Genomic DNA, 24,127 nt, shown 5'->3' with positions numbered 1-24,127 from the left:
AAAAGAAGGAATATTTTATTTCAAATGCTGGTGTACATCAATATTGCACCTTACAGAAACACCTAGAACAATAAACAGGCAAGCAGCTTTCCAATCCTCAGCCATACACAATCCAGAACATGATACAGGAAACAGTGAACATGCACATATTATTTTTTTCCTGATGAGCAGAACAGAGTGTTCAAATTAAAATAAAGTGAAGTACAATCCATATAAAGCAAAACCCCATTTTAATTAGCTGCTGTGACCTAAGCAGGCAATTTTGTGGAACATGTGGTTATTTAGCATCACATGTTGAATACTTACTTGTGTCTCAGCTTTTACCAAGCAAGCTTCCCTGCTCCCTTAATCTTCTAAATACACCTGCAGGTAGAAGCCAAACTGCTAAACAGCTCTAGTAATAACAAACTCCCTACAGAGCCAGCTGGCTGCAGTACGAGGATTAACTGAAGTCCTGTCCTTGCCACTTTCATCATGATTAGTGGAGGCTCATATTATGCCTAGGAGCCTCTGGTGGAAGCACTTGGGCAAACAGACAGGAACCAAAACGGCAATATAAAAATAACCAAACAAGCAAAGAAAAGACCCCACTGAGCAGCAATTTTGTTTGGGGAAAGCCCCTCATTGTACAAATTCAAAACAACACCAGCAGTCCACATATACATGCTTAAAGCCAGGAATAAAACAAAAAGAAAAGCACCATAACTTTTAAGGAATCAGCTCTCAAAACAAGTTTAGCAGATGTAGCTAAAAAAAAAAAAAAAAAAAGAATAAAGTTCCCATTACAGAAACTGTGTCTCGTTAGCGAATAGAAGGATCAAGAGCCACACCACTAGAAACGTTGTCTCATGACTGTTTTTACCCAGCGTAAGAACCTGGACAGTTTGGTATAGACACCGTATTTGCCTTTCTTTGCACATCCTTCTCCCCAGCTAACAATTCCAGTAACAAAATAAGTATCCTTATATTTGGTTACATGGGGACCTCCACTGTCTCCTTGACAAGCATCTTTTTGCTCTGTATCATAACCAGCACAAAACATGTTTTCTGTTATTGCAAAGTTAGTGGATTGCTTGCAAGTGTTCCTATCAACATAGGGGACTTCAAGCACTTTCAGTTTTTTGGATAGTCGTCCACCTTCAAATTCACGCCCAAAGCCACTAACCATCCCGGACCTTTGGTTCATCAGAACTTCATTAGCAAAGTCTGCTTCAGGGAGGCATGCTGCGACAATGTACTCAGAAAACGTTATAGGTTCCTTCAGCTTTATCAAGGCTATGTCATTATCGTAAGTCTCAGCAATGTATTTAGAGTGAACAAGTATTTTGTCCACAGTATGCATCGTTTCAGAATGTTCTTTCTTTTCTCTGTCCACTTCACCTGTACAAGATTATTAAAAGGGTCATTAATATGGAGATAATATAAGAAATTAAGAACAACCTTGATAAAGGAGGACAGTACTATAGCCATTCCTAACACTTTGCCTAAGCCTTTATACCATACAAGTAAAGATGTATTGCAATATTTATTAGCAGCACCTGGATCAGTTTCGGTTCCCAGCTTTTGTCTATGGAGATTTTTGTATCAGTTTACATAAAGGCATAAACTGATTCAGCTAAACTAATGCAGTTTTGCATGGAAGCTCTCACAGGAGCTTAAGCCTGGCTTATATCAGGGAAGAGAAACTGGTCTGGGTCAAGACTATGTTTTAGTGCAAATATAAAGTTGTGTTGATCTAGTATCATGCCTCAGAAGTGGAGCAGTCACAATCTGAGTTTGTTTCTTCTTCCCCTAGTCAATGTGTCATCACAGCTTTCCTGAGTGTTCCTGCAGAAACAAATCTGTATGCTTCAGATGTGCCAGGAATGATAAGCTTTCTAAAGGACCACTCTGATGAACACAATGCTAGCCAACGCTCCTAGAACATCTGTTCTTAAATCACTTCCAACTAGCTGGCAAAGAAGAAAGGGATGCACCATTATCACCTTTCACATTAGCCCCTGTTATTACAAAGCAGGATTCCTACAACATCAAGAAATTATAAAAAGCAAAACAACAACAACAAAGTAACAAACCATAACAAAGTAATACGAATACACCTCACACAAGATTTAGAGCACAAAGGATTAGTCTGCAACAAATGCTCAAACATCACAGGAGTAAAATAAATAACCACTTACCAACAACAACTTTGATTTCTTTAGATTGGTTCATGCAATGAGCTGCAGTAAGTATAAAATTCTCATTTAAAATAGTTCCACCGCAAAACTCTTCCCCTGCCTCGTTTAACAGAACAGCCTGCAAAAGAAAAAAGGTAAGTGCAGAATTAAGAAGAGAAGTTTAAGTTAAATGAGCTATAAACAGGTAGTTGATTCCTCTGCACATGACATATATGCTTATTACTACAACATGTACTACTCTGCAGGTGTCTCCTAATATTACATACACACATGCATATGCTACAGATTGGCGTGTACCGCTACAGAGTCTCAACTGTCTTTACGTGACGTAGATGTTTGGCTTCTATGTCACCTCACTCACAGTGCTTAGTAATGTCTTTTAGGAACAAGACACTGACTGACTGAGCAGGGAGAGTGCAGCCCCCAAATCACCTCATCCCTTGGACTCACCACCCTAAAGAAGTCCTGTCCAAGTTCTGTTCCCGTTTGACCCCCGCTTAGCGTCCCAAACACAGGAACTCATTTTGGCTGGTCCAAACTCAACAGGAAAACTTAGATATGAAAGCCTATTTGTGAAGCAAATGCATGCTTGACCTGACACGCTCTCAGGTATACTACCTAAACGGACTGCTATCAGACAGAACTGGAATGTAACCTGCAAAAATGACACTGGTAGGTCAGCATGACTCAAAAACCCTCTCTGGTGACAGGTTAAGCATCACCATCTAAAATTGCACAAAGCCTTTCATTTTGACATTTTAAGGCTGCAGTTTGCAGAACAGCACATCCAAGTGCCTAGGTTCAGGCAATTCAGCTCCCTCCAGCTACAAATGGCGTACTACATGGGTGACATTCAGGAGGCAACCGGGTTAAATGAACAATTGCATGCTTTCCCTCAGAAACACATCCTGCTTACATGCAGAGCACAAACACCAGATTTACCTGCCATGGACATTCGCCAAGAAGGCACTCATCACCACCCACTATCCTGGTATTGACGTACGGAGTCTTGCTACTTGTACCATTGCCAGGACGGACAGTTGTGCTTTCTGTGGTAGTAACAATGGCCGCCTCCAAACTTGTTCCATTTGTGGGAGGCCCATCTTGATTACTAGTTACGTTGCTATTATCATCGGGTAAAATAACTGACCTTTTTTTTCTTTTCACAAAAACTTTTCCACAAGGATATTTTACTGTAAAGACAAGAATGTTAAAATCAGAGACAGACAGAAACACCAGCACAAGAGGAAACTCCTTGACAACACCACCTCACAATAAATCAGTTAATGCAGCTGGCAGCTGTCCCGTTTTGAAAACACTAGCAAAACCTTGGCAGATGCAACAAAGGAGGAAGACCAGATGGTTTGAAAAATGAAAGCCATTTTGTAGTCCAAAAACTTGTCCATAGGTTCAGTCTCTGGACAGTGTTTTCAATGTATTTAAAGTTTAAAACACCATCTTAAATTGTTTACATTTTTATGTTCATGTCCTTGCTCTTAGTAAAACCACCTTAATTAGGAAATGAAGTGTTTTATTTTAGGAATAATATGGCTCATGACAGAAAATTATTATTAGTTATAAAGGATATAAAAACTGACATCATGAGTATATAGTTGGCTTATCCCTCCCCCCAGGTTTGTTGAAATACAACAAAAATATACAAATGTAAATAGCATTAACCGGAATTATTTAATGTCATCAGTTACTATTTGATCAGATTAACTGAAATCTAAAGTAGAAAAGTTTTTGCAAGCTGCTATTTTATATGGAGTGTAAGTGCTTAAGTAAATGAGATATAACTGCCATCACTTCTCTCCTGCCAACAGTGGAGTTTACTCAGGTAATTCTGAGAGAGGCACCTTGGAAAGGGTTTGAAATCAGCTAGATTTTGAAAGTCCATCACATCACCTCCCACATGGAAGGCTTTGGAAATACAAATTGGCTTGCGTCAGTGTTAAATCTATGTCATGTAGAATACTGATAGCTGAAAAGACATTCTTTAACTGTGAAACAAGTCTCACCACCATTGCTATTCGTTTATTACGTGGCTTCATACCTGATTGAACACAGCGTTTGCCATCCTCTGCTAGAACATACCCTTTTGCACAGGAACACAAAACATCCTTCTGTACACTTTTTTTGATGCTGCAGAAATGCTCACAGTCACCATTGTTTATTTTGCAGTACTTTGGTATGACTATAAAAGAGATAAGTTCAGAGAAAAAACTAAATAAACAGTGACTTCACAGAAGATCTCAAAGTTCACCAAATTAAACCGCACTCTTTAAACAGGATCTATATCTCCACCTGTAAAACCTGAAGCATGTCTTAGTAACAATGTGAGCGGCTAACAATAGCTTATGCCCTACAAAGCAGTCACATCCACCGCATGAAACAATCTTGCCAAGTCTGCGTGGGCCCAGTGGCCATATCATGGTAAGCTTAAAAAAGCAGAGACAAAATGACAGTGGAAGAATGAATAAAACACTAACAGAGAAGTCCACATATTGGTATATCCTCACATGATTCCTCCCTCCTGCCTTAAAAAACTCCACTCCTCATCACTCCCTGCAGTCCCGTGTCTGAACTTCAGTTCCGCACCCTCCACTCTTACTTCCTGGCTACTGATACACGCTCCAGTGACATCATTAGGGTAGTAGCTGTATGCTACAGAAGTGAGACTTGGGAAGGATTTATATGCAAAAAATGATTCCTTGCAAAGCTGAAAAAGTCTCTGAATTGTCTACCGAAATCTGCTTTCTTTGGTTCTTCACTGCTGTGAGCTGAGCAGGGAGGCTGTACTTCTGAGCTTGGAATAAAGGCTCTTCGATATCAGTTATAAGAATCCTATGCTTCTTAGTTTTATCATCATATTTGGGGGATTCAAGTTCATATGTAGAGGCACTATCATAATTAAGAGGGCTTTCTTTGGAGCAAGTGAAACTTCGGAGCATTCACTAACACTATCCAGCTGTATAGCCACCAGTGCTTTGACTTTCTGGCACTGTCCTCCAACTCATTGTTGACTGCCATCCTATTCTATGCATTTTTCCAAGAGACGAATAATGCTCGTTAAGAAAGAGTTAACTCTCTCTGTTTCAGCTCCCTGGGAAATTCACTGCCACAGTTCTATAAAGCAGAAACCTACCAAATTCACAGTTCTTGCCTTGGTAACCATCCAAGCATGAGCAAGTGTAGGAACCAATTCCATCTTTACAATGTCCACCATAATGACAAGGATTTGAGCTGCATTGGTTCCCATCTACAAAAACAAACCAAAAAAACAAATTATTGTATGAGTCTAAGCATCTTCAGTGAACTCTGAAGGGGTGTTAGTTTTAATAAGCAATCTTTCATCTTTCCTTTTAAAAGTATGTCCTGTGAGTTGCCACATTCCAGATGGAACAAAGAGTATAAATGCAATCATTCCAAACCAGCAATGATTCTTACACATATCCTCAGTTTTGCAATCTGTTTTTGGTAGCTACTTTATGATAGAGCATACATGAGCCTTTTTTTGTACTAAGATAAAAGTAATACATCATGGTCAGAGTATACATCATTTACAGTCTGTAAAAGCAGACAGGACATTTCTACATTGCAACTACTGTCTAAAGATATTAACCTTTTGGCCTCTTGCATTTCCCTACAATTTCTGCATAATAATGGCAACTCAACTTTTATTTCTTTAAAGGTCATCTCATCCCTTGTGCCTGTCTTCTGCCTGCAGTGCTGTTCCTTTGAAGAAACAGACACCAGCGTATTAACCAGAAAATACACAAAACCAAAAAAATGCTTTACAAAGCCCTGCTAAATTCAAGCATGCAGGCCAAATTCCTTTTTTGTGCTGCTTACAGTACCAACACTTTCCCATTGTATCCGTCAAAGTATGAGCTTGAACTTCAAAATATTAGCTCTTACCTCACGCTCCCCACATCTATGTTGGGATCTCCCACATTTGAAAGGCAGCTCTGCAGCCTTTCTTTCTTTCTTTCCGTGACCTGGACACAAGGGGCTGACCTGACTCCAGGGCCCCAGCCACATGTAATCTCACAAACTCAGTTACACGTAGGACAGTGAGGCTGCACCGCGTTCGGAGACAAGTTCCACGTAGCAGCCTTTTCTCCCACCAACACAAAGGTACCTCACTCCTACACCGATGCTCGCTGCCACAGTCTCTCCCACTCAGTGACCTGCTGTAACAAATGTGTTCCCATCACATGACCCTGCTGGGCTCTTCTGCGGTGTTCAGTAAGAAAAGCAGGATATCCAGAGAATGACTTTTGCTTAATAATTCATTGCTTTACACAATACGCTCTTCACATTTCTGTATTTTACCACCTGTTCTGCCCCTGTTTGGAGCAGCTGGCAGAACAGCAATACCCACAGAGGAAACAAGATGCAAGAAGCTGTTCATCCTAAGGATCCTGCTTCCCACCTGCATGGTGGCTCTGGCCTGTGACCTCATCTGCTGCAGCTTTATCTGCCACAGGGAACATCTGCTGGCCCTTGTGTACTGCCCTCACACCTCAACATCCCTTCTGTACCTGCACGTGACCAAAACCAACAGTGCTCCGAATGCTGCATCTGTGTGGTCCACCACAGATGTCCATCCTCAACAGAGGGAAGGTGAGAGCACCATTTACCAAAAGACAGACAGACTCGAGGCCTGCAGCACATCTCCTGGTTTCCGCCTCCTCTGCAGTACCAGGGCACTCCATTCTGTAGTAGTCTTAGCTAAGCAGCATCCTATTGTTAGAAACCATACTCGCTTAGTTTTTCCCTACATTGCAGTTGCCACTGTGGTAATGAGTTTTACATCAATATTGCACAAAAGCATTGCAGAATCCCCTACTATGAAAGGAAGTAAGAATGAATTGTTCTAGTAACTTGGCTAAGGATAGCTGTGGTTTTCAATACTTCTGAACACCGATAAAGCATTCGTGGACCGTGGTTTAAGATGTATGAAACTGGCATTTCCGCTAAGAGCACTGGCTGCTTGTACTCTCATGAGAAAATGGTTTGAAATTTTCCACTCCTGTTCACTGCAACAGTGACGCAGGCTTTGCTTGAAATTTCAGCCTGTAGGTTCCAGAGTTCATCCCCTGCTTAGAGGATTGTGAAAGTCTGCATCTTCTTCGTGGCAACTGTCTTTAATTTTCTGCAGACTCCAAAAGACAAAGCCGAGCTGTCTTTGGTCAACATTTTTGAGGTACTGCTCCTAACACACAAGCTGGACACATACTTTCAGGAGAACATGTTACCAAACACTAATACATTAAAAATCTGTCCCTGCATAGTGATTACCAACACTAGAATCCTAATAAAAACAACTCAGACCTTTAGAAAAAAACAGAAAAGACTGATGGGTAGTATCTGCCAATCTACTGGCATGTCCTCCTTAAATGGCAAACAGACCTGTAGAAAACACACCCCCCAAAACGGGCTATAATACAGAAGTCAACAACAGTCTGGCATGAAAGGTGACACGAAATTGGCAAGTGACTGTGCGAAACAGTTTACTAACTTTGTCTTGGCTATGGCATTTAAGCGCTGCCCTCATTTATGACTCTTTGCATCTTGAATTCCCCCATCCGGGGCTCCCCCTCCAGAGGACAACTGACCAGCAGAGTCACACACCCAGTTTTCTGCTTCTCACTGTCCTTTGTGTGCAAAGGGCCACTATTCTCTTTTTGAGAGGGCAAAGATTATCCCAGCAATTGGAGGCAGCTGAACCTTGTCTTCAAATTAACTGACTGGGTTCAAGCAAAAGCAAGGCCAGTAAATCATATTCCTTCTTCAGAGGAAACACAAAGTGAGGGTGTCCCATGGTGAAAAGGGAGGAAGCAAGGGAGCAGGAAGTGGTTACTTAAGAGGTGCATCCTTTTTAACCTTGCAATAAGGAAGCTTAATTCTCTAAACAAACACAGAGTGTTTCTTACCTACATAGACGTTCCAGAATTCCTCCTACAGGCAGGTGTGGGAAAAGGGGAATAAAAGGAGACAGAAAAAGTTAGACAAGAATTACTGAATTCCTCAGAAAAATATTAGAGCTTTCATACAGAGGATACTTGCAGCTAACAATTGTTAAATAAAATATTTAAGTTACAGGCACATACAGTGCCTTGCAGCCTGCTATTACCATTTAGTAAATTAAAACTATATCATCCATCCATAGTGCCCAGCGCTACAGAAACAAGTCTCATGTGTTTTTCAGAAATATCTAGAACTCCTCAGACATTTCCCAGTGTGACTCATTCAGCATAAGGAGCTTGATTTCTTGCACAATTGCATCTTTCCATCTGTTTTGACTGAATTTACTTACATTCCTGTAATGCCAAATTCTCAGTCTCCATCCCCCCCCGTACTCCCATCAATCAGGACCTCAGAAATCCTGAGATTTAAAAATATTTTGTCCAATTTGTGTTCTTCTTTCCCTCTGCACTGAGGACTCCAGGTATGCTGTCTGTCCAAGACAGTCCTTTTCAGTGACATCTGGGCACCAGGCAGAACAGGCTGTGCTGGTTCTGCTATAGATCAGCCAACCCTTATGCTCTGAAGTACCCTGGCGATGCACCCATGACTCCCCACCCAGGTCACCTCAGGGCCACTCCAGGAACATTCTGGCCATCAAGTAATGCTAAAGTGAAATGAATCTGGCCTTAACTCCAGTTTCAGGGCTGTTCTTAACAGCCACATAGCTACAGCTGATCTTCCCAATTCCCCTTCACCACCAGGACACTTTGAGTTTTCAAATATCACCTTTTCTACTGACCCCAGCCCCCACAGCTGCCCCATCTCTTTAACTCTCCCTTGCACTTGGAAACATATCACATTTCTGTCTGAAGTTCAGCAGCCATCAGGGTAGGGCAGGTGACATAAGAGTCGCACATACAAACTTCATTCCATGTGGGCAATCTAACGTTAAAGCATGTAAGAACTGTCCACAGTATACATTCTGTCAAATCAGGTACTGAAAAAGACAGCCACAAAATGATAAGCACTGCAAAGCTGCTTCAGATAAGTTTGGCAAAAATTTTCCAATGAAGTTCCATGTCAGCATTCTCCTTCTCAACCTTCCTGTGGACTCTCCACCTAAGAACTCTTGACCATCGTCATGACACTCAGCTATGCCACCCAGATAGGGTGAACGTATTTCCAACACAGGTAGTATCAAAGCATTTAAAGGTCAAATACCTCACAATGGCAATTAAACAGATCAGAACAGGTAAAAGCACGGAGGCTTTAACATGGGCTGGCCTTGCAAGAGCTAAATTAAGTTAAGCCTAAGCAATTCCAACCACAGACAAAATCACCATTTATTCTTTGTGTTAAGTGATTGGGAGTAACTTGTGAGTTCTGATGACCAGCTCAAAAGACCTTAATGATACTTTGTAAACATGAAATATTATAGACCTATGTTTTGTATTAGTTCGTCCTTACAGTTTTCTCCTGGTCTTCAAAGGCTTCTCTTGCTTCTTCTTTCGAGCAGCGCTCCTCATTGCATTCTCTTTCAATATTCCCTTTCTTCAATTCCTCCAAAAAAGAGTTAGCACGTTTTGTTCTTTCCAAGAACTTGTCAGCATTTTCTTTCTTGATGAATACTAGACAACAGAGAAAATTATACAGGTGGCAGGTGAAGAGCCATTAGAAATCAGTGAAGTAGACACAAAACCAAAACAGACCCTTTCACCACTCTACCTATAGACAACATTACCTGTGAGGTTAGTCCTCACACTGACTGATACATCTCTGAATCTCTCAGAGAAGTCTCTCTCTGAGAATCAGCAACTCCAGAACAAACTGCAGGCCCCCAAAATTCTCTCCTACTGTTTTTAGTCTTGAAAATAAGAACATGCAGGTTGCCGCTGAGGGTTTATATTTGTGTTGGTCCTGCTCAGGACTCCAGTCTTGAACAGAATGACTTTCCCTGAAGGCCAGGGAGACTGCATTCCTTGACTTGGTTTTAAAGCTGACCACCAGGCACCACCACCACCTGCTCCAGGGGCTTGTGGTGCAGAAACTGAATGCCACACGAACTCAGGATGCAGTAACATCTCTACGACAGATGGGGAAAGCCCATGTATGAATTCCACTGCCCTTCACCACCCCAAATCCCACTGTGCTGCCCTGGGGTCTTCCTTCCCTCTTAACACCACCTCCCAGCTGCCTGTAGAAATGTTCCTGCCTTACCGATATGTGTGCAGGTAGAGCTAAGGCAGCTGCATTCTAAAATTTAACAAAGAGCAGGAGTAAACGAATGTCAGCTTTAGCAGAGAAGTACTGCCTGAGGTTAGTTATGTGGGTTGTTTTATTTTTTAAAAGCTTGGTGTCACGGAAGCATAAGACTTGCTGCCTTCAAGTTCAAGCTGTTGAATTAAACTGAAGGATCAGAGGCATTAAACTCAGCTCAGCCACTTGGCTGCATGAACAATAGCATTACTCTCCACTGACTTGTGAACACATTACCAGACAGGAAAAACAGAAACAACACTGGAGTAAATAAATCGCCAATTACTGTAAAAAGTATATATTCTAGGAAAGTTTGCAGAGTTTGGAAGCTGGCATTTAATTATGTTATAAACACCTGGAATTTAAAGAGAAAAAATACTTTCCAATCACAGACCGGAGCGTGGAAGACAGTGCTGCAGATGGGACTTCAAGTCCAATGGCTTACACTCAGTGGGCAGCTTGCACCTACCTTGTGGAGCGTTCTTCGTGCAGTTCAATTCAGCAATAAATTTGCTGATAGTACTCATATACCATAATATCCTCTCAGAGAACACAGAGGGGATTCATTGTGTTTTCACTGGAATTGGTGGATCAGCCACAAAAAGCCAACTTCTGCTAGTGCTATTTCTATGAAGCAATCCCATAGAGCCTATGCATAACTTGAAGCCCTGCTTATTCTGAAAAGGCTCCTCGCAAGGAAGGCTTACAGAAAGTGCTTGTAACTTGTAGCTCAGCAACTGTTAGCTCATTCACCCACTACCTTGTTTGCCCTTAAAACCCTCTCTGCAGCCACAGGAGAGTGACAGGACGCAGCCGCTGGGGTTATTGCCTCTGTGTTCCTTTGCCTCCCTATCATCCGCCTAACTGGATGTTTTTGTAAACTTGAACTCTCCGCTGGTCGTTCTCTCTCCCAAGCTTTCCGTCACGCTTCTTTCTTCGGAGACACCAAGGAGCAACAGGCGTTGGTCAGCCGAAGCAGGACGTTCCAGAAACGTGCCGAAGACCTCATTTTAAAAGCCTAAGCGGGCTGACTCACTGAAGGAAGAGTTAATGACTTTTGAAAAGCCACTCGCTGCCGGTGCTCTGGACTTTGGTGTTGACCCTAGCAGCACAGAGGACGGCGGGGACGCGCTCCCTCCCTTCGCCCCGGCCCCTCCACGGCCAAGCGCACCCAACCAAGCCTTGGCCAAGCTTCCCCTCACAGACATGAGCCCCCCCCAGGGCTGCGTGCGAGGGCACCCAACGGCGGCGAGGGCCAGGAACCCCATTTTATAGAGGGGGAAACACGGAAGGCGGGAAACTGGGAAGGCGCAACAGCCTGGGAAAGGTTTCGGTGGACCGCGGCGGGACATGGCACCCCCGGGGCTCAAGCACCCCGAGGTGCCCCCTTTGCCCCCCAGGAGGAGGTCGCCCATCTTTTCGGCGGGGCGCGGGGGTCAGCAGGGACAATCCCTCGGCCGTTTTTTGGAAACCGTCCCGGGGGAGACGAGCCCCCGGGGTACCCGTTCCCTCAGGCAGGGGCCGGGCGGGACCCCTTCCCTCAGCGGCGACGGGCGGGAAGGCTCTCTCCCCCTCACGCACCCGCAGCCCCCGGCCACCGCCTCCCGCCTTCCCCCGACAGCCCCCCCCTCCCAAAGGCTGTGAGGAGAGGGGTCACCCCCCCCCCCCCCTCCGCCCCCAAAATAATAATAACTAAAAAAAAAAAGGTGCCGCCTTACCGCCTCCCTCAGCCCGGAGCTCGCCCGCCAGCGCCGCGCAGAGCAGGAGGAGCAGCAGGCGGTCGGCCATGGTGGCGCGGAGCCCCTCGCCCCCCGCCACGGTAGTGCCGGTCCTGAGGGGGCCACGCCGGCGGGACGGGGACACGGGGACGGGGGGACACGGGGACGGGATCCGAAGCCTTCACCCGCCCCGGGTGGGGAGAGACTGAAGCGGCGTTGCCTCACCCTGCCCAGAAATAGCGGAAGCGCTGGGGAAGGGGGAAAGCCGCCGGCGGGATCTCTCAGACGGGAGGGTGCGTGTGTGTGTGGTGGGGGGGGAGGCCTGACGAGGAGACTGGGGTTTTTTCTTTTTTTTTTTTCTTTAAATAAACCAAGGAAGGTGGCTTTTTAAATCGTACCTTTGATTTGCGGGAGGGGGGGGTGTGGGGAATTGGAACGTCACTTCAATAAATAAGCGCCGGCTGAGGATGGCGTTCCCGCCGCTGGCAGGTGTGGGGCTCGGCGCCAGGCTGAGCAGGGGGAAAACCGGGCTTCCACCCCAAAACACCCGCCCAACCACCCGAGGCAGATCCCGTCAGCCTTCCCCAAATCCTGACAACCCTCACCTGCCGGCTCCGGGCTTTCAACGCCCAGGGCCCGGTTGATCTCGGCCTGGGGCTTACCGGGAGTTGTCCTCCATCTCCCCTTTTTTTTTTTTGGGGGGGGGGGGTCCCTGTGGAGGACCCGTCTTTGCTGCTTCCAGAGCCTGCCGTCGGGTCTCCTTCATCTTCTCGGCTTGCTTAAACAGGCTGTTGTATTAAAAACATACCTAAACCCCAGCTTTGTTTCGAAAAAGTCGCTCTGTGCAGCCTTTAGTACTGGTTGGTTTCTTTCAGCATTTTACCCTTTTTCTGCAAGACGATGATTTGTTCATAACTGTCAATATTGGAACGTTGCGGAGAAGAAATCATCCTATGGAGCATGGAAAACTCAAAACTGTTTTAGCTTGAGGGGTCTGGAGGGATGATTTTTGCAATGCTGAGTGCCTCATCTCAGTGAAAATGAGACTATTTGCTGGTCGCTGCTCCTAGTCACCTTCCTCCCCAGGGAATATACTCTGCTGGCATATATGCTTTCCTTTTAGGAGTAATGAGAACCTCTGGAGCACGTTTTCATACTGCAAGACCTCTTGTTTCTCAGGTCTCTGAAATTTGCTGCTTTTCCCAATTCAGGTCACTCCTTAAGTGAACAGTAATACCATTCTTCTATGCCAGTAAAGCAGGTTATAGGTTATTTAGTATTGCATGGTATATGTACTATATAATGTCAATGTTTTCTCCTAATAATAGAGTATGATCAATAGTAAGTGTCCTGCTTGCTGATATGGTTTTGTGATTGAGCTGATATTCAGCATGATTTGAATTAATCCAAAGTGTAAGTTTTGCGTAAGATACTGAAACAGTTTTATAATCTCCTGGTCCATTTTCTGTCCCTCACCTTTTCACTGTTTTCATGCTTAGATCAGAAGGTACATTTTTTAATGGTTGATGGTATTTTCAGAGTGCTTCAGGTTCTACCGTTTATGTATTAAGGCTTTAGAGAATGGTCTTTGGCCAGTGTTTTGCAGATAGTCAGACAATTATTCTATTCTGGTTTTAGATCTCAGGACAGAGAGTACAATTTAGATTATACTGGACAACAAATGAAACAAATGTTCCCTTTCATTTTCCCTCTTCTGTATCGATGAGCAAGGCAAAGATAAATCAGTGGTATTTTTCACCACTCATCGAGTTAAATACTACACTTAACAGCCTTACTGCAATAATGCGTAGTGCAAGAAGACTAAGATCAAGCTTTTGTAGCAGATCTGTAAATGTGGAATTAACCTTTTTCCAGCTTTCTTGTCCTGGAGACTCTCTACAGTTCCTCCTCATCAAATCTACCTGTTGCCACTGCAACTGTTGTAGAAAGCTACTTTAACACACGCTAAAAGAAACACTTTTTCTATTTCTTCTGCTATTGCATCATTATATTACAGGACCCATCAGCATAGGAAGTTGTGAAAGCCAGAAGCATAAACATGTTCAAAAGAGATTGCACACATCTGTGGACAACAAGTTCATTCATGATTGTTCAACCTAATGCAACTTCTGGCTCAGGAAGTCTGTACATCACTGATTACCAGAAGTTGAGAGGGTAGCTGGAAGACGGATCAAGGTCTGCTGACAGAGTTTCTCTCAGCATCTAGCTCTGTCCCTCAGCAGAAAGGGATGCAGAACGAGAGGGACTCTGAGTCTGATTTGTTATGGCCATTCTGTGCCCGCTTGACAAGACGCACACGTTTACAAACAATACCGATAGGGAAGTTATTTTATATATTCAAGTAGGCATTAGGCTCGTTTCAAATCATTAGTAGTGGTGTGGGTATCACATGCATCACATAGCTGAGATAATGAAGAAATGCTTCAATAGGAAAATGACAGAGAGGGGTTGGGGGGCAATAGCACAATCTGGAAATGCTCTGGTTCATTATCATTAATCCATGTGCTTCTTCAACCAGTCGATGTATTTGGACACCCTTGTGTAAACCCCATAGCTGCCTTTAACAGCACAGCCCTTTCCCCAGCTGACAATCCCAGTCAGAAACCAAGTGTTCTTGTACTTTGTAGCATGAGGTCCACCACTGTCTCCCTTGCAGGAGTCTTTAACGCCGGTCACGTCTCCTGCACAGAACATATTCTCTGTAATATTTAAATCGGTCTCCTTTTCACATTCTTGTGTCTTTACACGTGGCAAATCAACTCTCATCAGAATAGAAGATGTGGCACCTTTATCTAGTAGGCGTCCCCATCCACTCACTGTGGAGAACTTGATGGAGGACAGTTCATACACTGCAAACTGCTTTTCAGGCAAACATATCGGCACCACATAGTCGGTGAGATTTACAGGTGTTTCCAGGCCTAGGAGGGCAATATCGTTATTGACTTGTCCATTCGTGTATCCTTCATGAATGATGATCCTGGCAACTCCACTTTCTTGCTCAGTTTTCTCATCGGAATTTGTTGCATGTTCACCTGGAAAAGTTATAAATCGCAGGTCATGTCAGGCAGCTCCTTGATTCCTCAGAAGTTTGAGGAGATAAGGGGTTTCTAGTCTGATACCTCCTAAAGACAATTCCCTTATACTACCAAAGCCTGCACATTTGGTCTTTTACTCTGGTTTGCCAGGATGAGAAGCTGCCGCCACAACCACAGCTCGATAACATGAGGAGGGGAAGATACATACCCAGTCTCACCCGAAGCTGTTTAGGAAGAGTATACTCCAAACAGTGAGCTGCAGTGACCACCCACTCTGGGGAAAGCAGGGTACCGCCACACTTTTCTTTCTGATTCTGTATTATAAGGGCCTGCCAACATAAAGCAAATGTATGTCTTGCATCAAATGGGCTTGACCTGAATCTCAGTAGTGTTGGGTTTCCTATTGCTTCCTTCTGTCACTTTATGCAACTGTGTTTGAGAATACTGTGCTGATTGCATGGAGAATTTAGGAGGGGGAGTCTTCCCATCGACATTTTTTCCATCTTGTAGTATGGACCCTGCCTATTATGGCCAAAAGTGTATCTCTGCAAGCTGCAACTAAAATTCTTGCTGGCACTAAGGTTAAGGACTAAGGAGTCAGGAGATAGAGGAGGTTGTATTACCACTACACTCCTACGAAAGCAGGCACTCCAGAACAAGGCTAAGATACATAATTGAAACAGGTAGATCTGCTACCTATGGATGAAGAGGGAATTTGGTTATCCAGACCTGGCACTTTTTATGGATTTTTAACATAATAGATTTAAAACAATGAGTTTAAGATAGTGGTTTCATAAGGGAAAAAAAAAAAGGCAATGAAAGATTTCTGAAGACTCACTTGCCATGGACATTCACCTGGAGGACAGATTGAACCACCTACTATTCTCCCTCGTGTAGTTGCATTTTTTTTTGCCAGTACTGGTATTTTTCCACATGGGTATTTCACTGAAAAAAAAAGAAAAAAAAAACAAAACCAAAAACAACAAAGGGCAGCAAGTGTGATTTTATTGCACTGAATTCACAGCAAAATGTGTAAGGTCTTCAGTGAAGTTATGTTAGCTGAAAAACTGGTCTCTAGTCTGGGACCATGGGTTCTCAAAAGTACTTTAAAGCAGCTCAGCAGATAAGTAGTCTTTTTGTTTGGAAACAGCCAGAAATGCTTTTATAGATAGAGTGCAGGTCCATACATTATCATTGACATATATTCAGCTACCACAGGATTTTGCAAACAATATACCTGCTTAAGAGATATATCAACACAATGAGGTAGGCTGCAGGCTGGAGAGCAGAAGTGACTCTGTCCAGCTTTATAGTCTACGTATTTTCAGCGACCCTGCTGACTTTTAACTCCGCTGTACCAAGTGCACAGCATCCACGGCATGGTGAGATACCGGCTTAAGCGTGGGACGTGCAGCTTGCTGTCCCTTGTTCGGGTGGACTCAAAGATCTCCTAAGAGCAGACACTATGTCTCCTGGTATGCCTCCCGGCAGACTGTGCCTAGTTTGCTTGGGTCCAGAGCATCCTTGATTCTTTTGGACTGCATGCCTCCATCTAAGGTCTGTTTTTAGCCTGGGCAAGCATGTGAAGATTGGCAGTAAGAGAATCAAATCTTGAGGACTGAACCTGCGACTGAGCTGCAGTGCAGGGGGAGCCTTCGTGTTTTCAGTACATCGTTCACCCAACAGAGCTTTCCTTTCAAGAAGAAGATGGTCTACCTCTGGGGGTTTTTGTGTGCCACGTGGCTGTGCTGTAACTGAACGCTCTGTCACTCTGCGATAATGCAGTAAGGAGTGCTCGCTTTCTATCACTTTAGGAGCCAGGGCCCTATAGTCTATGCTGAGCTGAATCCGACATCTCCGCGGATCTGTAATAGCCTGAACATGCCGATTGCCTCAGCTGATACGAAGACAGCGTCAAGCTTTTACAGGTACAGGCAAGGTATGGAGAAACAGAACTAGATCTTTGGTGGCAGCTGGTGAAAGAGCAGAATAGACGTGACACAAACCCTCTAACACTGTATGCAGGGCAACGCCGGTCTGGGCATTTGAAAGGGCCATTGTGAGAGACGACAGAAGGACGGTGAAGGACTGAGCAGTTACACAGTTGTGTCTCCTTGCGACACACGGTCAGCGCTATGGCTGGTTTGGTCCCCAAGAAGCAAGCAGCAGCAAATACATCTTCCTCGCAGGGGAAGACATGCTGAAAAGCCTGTGGGGAATATTGAATTCTTTGTTCTCAGCTTTTAACAAAAGCAGCTTCCCCATCATGTGATATGGCAGAATCTGTTAATAAGGGATAAGCACATTAGTAGACTTTTTTTTCTAATGAAATTGCTGTTGTTGAGAGCTAGGTTGTCATTATCAGTTCTCTGCATGAGTGCTCCATTGAGGTGTGTGTGGGGGGGCATCGCCACTCAGAATTACTTTGCATGCTCCCTGCAGCTCTGTCCGTTATGTTCATATCCCCAGGGGTCTCTTTTTCCCCTCTAATAAAGTAATTCAAGTAGGCATCTGCAATAGAGTCAGGTGCCAGCTCATTTATTGGAAAAATATTTAACTTGTGCTACCCTAGTCCTAGTTGAAATTTACCTTGTCAGATGAGTGAGAGAAATATCTAGCCATAGTGTCTAGAGGAGTACCAGAAGTGTATTAGTCCTGCCAAACAGGAAAGAAAAAAAGAAAAAAAAAGAAAGAAAAAAAGAAAAGAAAAAGAATAACTGGTTTTCTTTGGTTTTTAATAGGTTTCTTCCTCTCTTGCCTCCTGCGCTGAAATAAATACGGTAATAAATCTATAGTCACAATTTCAGGTTGGAGATCCAACACTAAAACAATGCTGCCCCCAAAATATTTTCCCACTGCGGGTGTCAGCTAAACAAAAAAAGGACTTGTGAGGCCCAGAGCCCCTCCACTCACCAGAAACCCCTCAGCCTGACCCCAAATCCCTGACTACCTGCCGCTCTGCTTTATTTAGACCACCCAGCCATGAGCTTGTCTCCACTGCTCAGCTCTTCTCTACTAGACCAGTGGTGGGAACACTCCCCAAGGAGGAGACAGGGGTCCAGCTCCCTCCTCCCTCCTAGCAGGTGGGATGTTCAATCCCGAATTTCCCATGTCCCGGAGGAGTGGAACTCTGGGGCCAGCGAAGAGAGGTCCAAAAGGCTCCCTGCTCGGTGTGCACACTTTGCCAGCTGCTTTTCTGGGGTGTCTAACTTCCACCAGAAGCCCAAACGTACTGCTCTGGACTCTGCCCTTGAAGAAGAGGTGGGGAGCTGGTGGCTGAGCGCGATCGACCTCGCACTTCCCGATGTGTACGTGTTGAAAACTTTTCTTCCAGAGCTGGCTTAGACTTAGCATCGGGCTAGTAGTATCTTACCTTGGGGAATGCAGGACACACCATCACTCGCTAAAGCGTAGTCGTCCGCACAGAAGCACACTCGTTTTTCAGACTGCTCGTCAGTACAGTACTGCTCACAGCCACCGTTGTCGTAAATGCACTTCAGTTTGTCAGCCACAGCTAAAATCAGAGAAAGAGCATTTAGGTTTCCAAACGTGGATTTTGGTGCTTAACATGAGTCAATTGTGACTTGAAATGTTGACAGGGAAGCAAGGCAGCAAAGCAGATTTCTGTGATTTATGTACAGTGACTGCATCAAAAGCGCCTTCCATGTGGCAAAAGCTAAGTAGGTCTGGATCTCCAGGGATTAGGGAAGAAAAGGCTATGCTTAAGAAACATACACCTAAAATTAAATCAGTCTGCATTTACGCAGTAGCTGAACTGTCTAAAGGATGGAGGTGGTGTACTTGTGTGGTAACCATCATAATATACGGCTGAAAAATTGTAACTCTCTTGTATTTTGCCATTTGGGAGAAGGAATGCTCTGGGATGACCATTGATGCTGCCTGGTTAGACCTGATGAATGCCTAGTCCTTCTTTGGGCTCAGTGTGTTCTGAGGCTGTAAGTGTAACACTCAATGTGCAGCGCCCACTGAAATCAATGGAAAGACGTACATTGACTTCGTTAACTGCTGGATCTCTCCCCTCTGGCTTTGTACGATGCATATGCAGCGCAGTTATCATTCACATACTGCACTGAGCTTTGAGGTCAAAGTAACTTCAGCACTTGGGTAGGAAAAGAAATTCCTTCTTTTCTCTCAGATGGTGCACAAGAGGCAATTTATGTTTTTTTAACAAAGTCATCATAGGGTCATAATTATCTCACTGCCTTGCAGTGCCTGACTGCCAGCTGATTACATCCATCGTGTGACACCACAGGCAGTGTGAACAGTAGCTGTCATGGCTAGAATTACGCAGAATGATAATGATTGCTACTGTTTATCTCAATGCCTTGCATTTGAATTAATAATGGCATTTTTATTTTGTTAAGCTATGCCAGAGCTGACCTTTTTCACAGCTTTTGCCCTCATATTCAATGGGACAGCGGCAAACGTAATCCTGAAACTGGTCGTCACAACTCCCGCCATTCTGACAGGGGCTGGAGTCACACTGGTTAGGGTCTGTAAAAACATTCAGTGTCAGTCCGGCTCACACGAAGAGCTGCAGCAGTGGGAGTGTTTTCACAGCTGTTAGAACATCCCGAACAATCGTACCAGAATAGATGTGCCAGAACTCTTTCTGGAAGAAAAAGATGCGAGATTTAATTAAAGAAAAATTAACTCAGGTTAAGTCCTACAGCACTTATAGCACAGGAGGGGGTACAGACAGCCACAGTGATGCCCCTTTTGCCTTTATGACAGTTGATATCCATAAAATATTCTACATTATTTTCATATACCAATAGAGAAGGGCACTGTGTAGCACACACAGAGAGGTGATCCATAATAACCTCCATATAGTTGAGGGGGGGTTGACTGAAACAAATGTTGCACAATACAATAATTTAAGGTATTGTCAGGCCAGGAATTACTGCGAGGTTGCGGAGACGACTTAGAGAGCGTCCACTTTCCCACCATCCCCCAGATCGGTACTGCCTGGGGCAGCCCATACAGTATACCCTCCTGCACCTCACTGCTGCTGCGTGCCTCCCCATAAATATAAGAGAAAGATGCAAACAGCAGGACACAAAGTGCTTTTTTTTTCTCTCTTAAAGTGTCAAAGCACACCCTTGAGCGGGGGGAGTCAGTCTGACAGTGAGCGCTCACCCAGGCCTGTGTCACTTACTGTCCTTTCATCATCATGGTAAATCTCTCTTGCTTCCTCAAAGGAACACTTTTCTTCCATGCATTCTCGCTCTAGTGACCCCAGTTTTAGCTCTTCGAAGAAGCTGTTGGCTCGCCTTTGCCTTTCCAAAAAGCCGCTTGCCTCTTCCTGCTTTAGAAAGACTGAAAAACAGCAGCATGGTCTCTTTGTCATCAGCTGCGCTCTCCAGACAGAGAGGACAGGGGGACGATTTCCCCTCAAAGCTTTTCCCAAGTTTTTTCTGAGACACTTTTGAAAAGAAATGGGTGACTGTGAAAGAGACTCCTTTCTCTGGCGTGCCTCCCAGGTAAAGCGGCAGCACGTGAATTTTACAGAGCCCAGACCTTAAGAGAAGATGGCACGTTACACCAGTGCGTACATCAGCGACTCCTAAGGTATCATCGCGCGTCATATAGTAGGTCTCAACACGCGCAGCACAGTTTCTTTCAATTTTAGCAGCTGAAAAGCCCGCGTCGCTTCACCGAGCAGCGATGTACATGGCGACACCTGATTTTTCTGTACTTGCTACAGTGTCAGTCACTTGGTGACACGTGGACCACAGTCACCCCTTCGCCCACAGTTACGTGTTATCTCACACCCCTTCACTCTTTGGACCTGCAGAAGGCATTTACCCCACCACTAGTAGACCACAATTTTACAACCGCTGCTTTAATATGTTTATCTTTAGTTTTCTTCTGTAAAAAAGGCTACGTTAAAGTACATGGGAAGGCTGGACAAGGCTGTTTGCGTTTCCTGGTGGAGCCCGCGGATGGCTCCTTGCTGCTGCCAGCACCATAGACCACAGCCACGGGGGTCTTCTCCCTGTGCGTCTCTGCCGTGCTTCGGAAAGACATCGGGTACTCAGGTTCGACAGCAGACATCAGCAGAGCTCGCTTCCTAGAGCTACATCAACTTGCAGCTGACAGAAGCGTGCACTGAAAGAGCCGATAGCATTGTCACCACGCTGACCTGCTCCTCAGCTTCAGGATACCGGCACATCACACAGCTATGCTGTCCCGGTATAATTCAGGATAAGGAACAAGAAGGCCCAGTGCTGCGGTGTGCTCTTGCTCCACGTACGACACAGAGCAAGTCTTGAAATAATTAATTTTGCATTTTTTTAATCTCCTCTATGTCAGCAGGGGATTCTGGAGCTTCATAACAGTAACTTACATGTCAGCACTTTTAACTCTTTCATCTGGGATTGTGGGTAGATTTGGGGATTGAGGCTGATGCATATCACCTGCCTTTCCCTCAGGACATTCTCCACTACATGACTCCTGAGAGAGCAGGAGTTATCTCCTACCTGCTGGAAGGGCCCTGAGGTAGTTGCTGAAGGACAGGACTCATGTGTGTCCTCACTGACACACACACAAACAGAAATACTGAGAGAGTTTATTCCAGTCGGGTGAGGTGTCTCTAAATGTTTGTGTCTAATCAGAACGTTTGCTGAATTACAGGCATAATAGTGGGAATTTTCCCTGTATTTCAAAGTTACTTAAGGAATAAAATATTGTGTGGCGTGCATTGAATTTATCCCAGGGTGTTTCATAAACATTTGCTCAGGAATGTCAACTGGGTCTTTCTGCCGTGATTTCAAAGTCAGGCTGTATGCATTTAATATGGCTTTCTTTAAAGGCTTTTAATTAACCTTACACTGCAGAGACATGACACATGTCAGTGCACAGGCACAGACTCTGACAGAGGAGCGTGCCTGGGCGCGTGGCTGGGGACATCCTCCTGCTTTTATTTCAGTGTTCTCCACTTATTTACATTGGAATGCTTTTGACTTTGCTATGTATTTTTCCAGCTTTGTTCACTGCAATGCAGGAGACCCAGTCAATGGCTAACTGGGAATCTGAAAGCACTGGGTCTGCTTTATTAATTTGGGAGCTGATTTTCAGACACGTACCAGAGCCACTGAAGAGCTACGACCTCACGGCCTTCTACTGCTGCTGAAACAGGTGGATCCTCACCTCTTTAATTTCTCATCAGCTGAATGACAGACTATCGATTCTTTGGTTTGAAAAATGCCACAATTCAAAATGAAATAACAATAAATCCAAGTTCCTTTTTTCACATAGGTGATGGTTTGCCTGCTGTCTGTGCAGTGAGATAATAGATTCATTTAGCACTCTACAGGTGCTTCTCCCTAGTTGGCAAAACAAGCGCGTGGATGCCATCACTGAAAGCAAACAAGAGCCTTAGAATAACTCACAGGGACAACCGGAGGCAGGACAAACATGCAACGGTGCTCAAAACTTGCAATGAAAATAACACCTGAGTAACAGGGGAGAGGTCCATTGTCAGTAAACATAATTACAGCCATATCCTACAACATACCTGCATCCAGAGAAAGAGGAACCAGTAGTAGAGAGCAGAGAAACAAAGCCACGCACTGCCTGGAAACCATGATGAACCCTGAGAGCCAGCGTCCCGGTAGTGTATTGACATTTCAGCAAAGACTGTTTGGCCAAAGAGCTCGACTTCAAATGCTCGGAGCCAGAGGAGGGGCCGGCGAGTCATGGAAACAGAAAAAGATCCATGACAGCCCGGCGAGCTGAGCAGAAGGGCACATGCAAATCCTGCAATGTGCCCTTTTCACACAAGCGGGGAGCTTGGTTTTGAAGCACGCTCTCCTGACCTGTGCAAAGGCTATGCTGATGACACAGGCTGCTATCTCCACCTTTGTTTTCCATCTAACATGCTTTTTTTCGTGAGAAACATAAATGCCAGGACCCTGCGGCCATATGACTGGCACTAACTTGGCCACAAAGTCCTGTATGCAGAGAGCAGCGATGTGACATTTATCTTGAATTGGTGGTCAAGATAGGGCCTTTCCGTGCTTTGGAGTATGATTGAATCATGACATTTGTCTTTTCCCATTTCTCCACCAGCTGAAACTCTGCACTTCTGGCTGACTTGACTTGGAAACACTAATTAACCAGCAAGAGGCACCCTATGCTGTTCTCTCCATCTTTCCTGCAAGACCCATGTGGCCTGCACAAGTTGTACTGGCTGGAGGAGGCACTGAGCTGATCCACGATCCACGCTGTATTTTGTTAGTAACGATAGGGGATTGAGGGGCTAATCTGCAGAAAATGTTTTATGTGGAACATAAGCAGTCCTCTGATTTAATGGAAATCAATTAATGGCATCAGACTAGAGAGTTGACAACACTCTTGTGGAAATATTTACTTAAGATAGCAGCGAGGTAAAGAGCATGTTTGCCTATGAGAAGTGAAGCGTTGGCTGAAGGCCAGAGTATTTTCCAGGCTGTTCTCCCCTTCCTGCATGGAAAAGAAGGAAGGTCAGCTCTGCATCTGAACGTTGCAGCAAAGAAAAGCAGCAGCTAGATTTTTACTTTGCTGCCAACACTCAGCGCATCTCCCTGCAGAAGCCGTGATTCCTTAGGAAAGCTGAGCTCCCGGCCGTTCTTCACATGCGATCCTGTTGTTTGGCGGCGGTGAGCACAGCTGGACGTCCTGCTTTGAAATCGCTTTCCCAAGAAGGGGCGTCTGGGCAGTTCTCTGGATCGAAGCCTGGGTAATTCCCAGCAGCCCAGTTCCTGGGATGGTCGGGGACGGGTGGCAGGTCCTGTCCTGGGGCAGAGGAAGGAGGCCACTTACTGGAATACAAAAGAGCTACAGCAGCCCCACGCCATCCCCATCTCTGCTTTTTGGGAACCCTCTCCACATCTCATAGCATGCGATGATCCTCATTCCTTGTTTGCTTGCCTACATC

General features: G+C 44.8%; 2 protein-coding genes across 3 annotated transcripts; both read right to left on the bottom strand.

The window, feature by feature from the left end:
- Nucleotides 1–12,466, bottom strand: F10 (coagulation factor X). The gene is made up of 8 exons (XM_075057347.1): nucleotides 12,131–12,466; nucleotides 9,624–9,784; nucleotides 8,123–8,147; nucleotides 5,329–5,442; nucleotides 4,237–4,377; nucleotides 3,123–3,373; nucleotides 2,181–2,298; nucleotides 1–1,380 (listed from the first exon to the last, which is right to left on the bottom strand). The coding sequence occupies exons 1-8, from the start codon at nucleotides 12,198–12,200 to the stop codon at nucleotides 833–835; spliced, it is 1,428 nt and encodes a 475-aa protein (XP_074913448.1). The 5' UTR covers nucleotides 12,201–12,466; the 3' UTR covers nucleotides 1–832.
- A 2,010-nt stretch (nucleotides 12,467–14,476) lies between these two features.
- On the bottom strand, nucleotides 14,477–22,846 carry F7 (coagulation factor VII). Of its 2 annotated transcripts, XM_075057348.1 has the most exons (8): nucleotides 22,727–22,837; nucleotides 20,366–20,526; nucleotides 19,795–19,819; nucleotides 19,588–19,701; nucleotides 18,560–18,700; nucleotides 16,025–16,131; nucleotides 15,395–15,515; nucleotides 14,477–15,183 (listed from the first exon to the last, which is right to left on the bottom strand). In XM_075057348.1, exons 1-8 carry the CDS (start codon nucleotides 22,794–22,796, stop codon nucleotides 14,645–14,647), a joined length of 1,278 nt encoding a protein of 425 aa, XP_074913449.1. In that variant the 5' UTR covers nucleotides 22,797–22,837; the 3' UTR covers nucleotides 14,477–14,644. The 2 variants fall into 2 exon arrangements, with proteins under 2 accessions (XP_074913449.1, XP_074913450.1); XM_075057349.1 differs by lacking the exons at nucleotides 19,795–19,819; nucleotides 20,366–20,526 and having other exon boundaries at nucleotides 22,727–22,846.
- Between the last annotated feature and the right edge of the window lie 1,281 nt (nucleotides 22,847–24,127).

The sequence above is a fragment of the Buteo buteo genome, chromosome 25 (genome assembly GCF_964188355.1).
Source record: "Buteo buteo chromosome 25, bButBut1.hap1.1, whole genome shotgun sequence".
Classification (NCBI taxonomy): domain Eukaryota; kingdom Metazoa; phylum Chordata; class Aves; order Accipitriformes; family Accipitridae; genus Buteo; species Buteo buteo.
This window is presented reverse-complemented; position numbering and strand designations above follow the sequence as displayed.

Excerpts from the sequence above, each read along its gene's own strand:
- F7 (XM_075057348.1), bottom strand. The coding sequence starts at position 22,796 with ATGGTTTCCAGGCAGTGCGTGGCTTTGTTTCTCTGCTCTCTACTACTG. Across the intron at positions 20,527-22,726 it reads TCCTCTTTCTCTGGATGCAG|TCTTTCTAAAGCAGGAAGAG; the intron begins GTATGTTGTAGG and ends GCTGTTTTTCAG. Across the intron at positions 15,184-15,394 it reads ACAGCTTCGGGTGAGACTGG|GTGAACATGCAACAAATTCC; the intron begins GTATGTATCTTC and ends TAACTTTTCCAG.
- F10 (XM_075057347.1), bottom strand. The coding sequence starts at position 12,200 with ATGGCCGACCGCCTGCTGCTCCTCCTGCTCTGCGCGGCGCTGGCGGGC. Across the intron at positions 5,443-8,122 it reads ATTCTGGAACGTCTATGTAG|ATGGGAACCAATGCAGCTCA; the intron begins GTAAGAAACACT and ends TTGTTTTTGTAG. Across the intron at positions 3,374-4,236 it reads CAAACGCTGTGTTCAATCAG|TAAAATATCCTTGTGGAAAA; the intron begins GTATGAAGCCAC and ends TTGTCTTTACAG.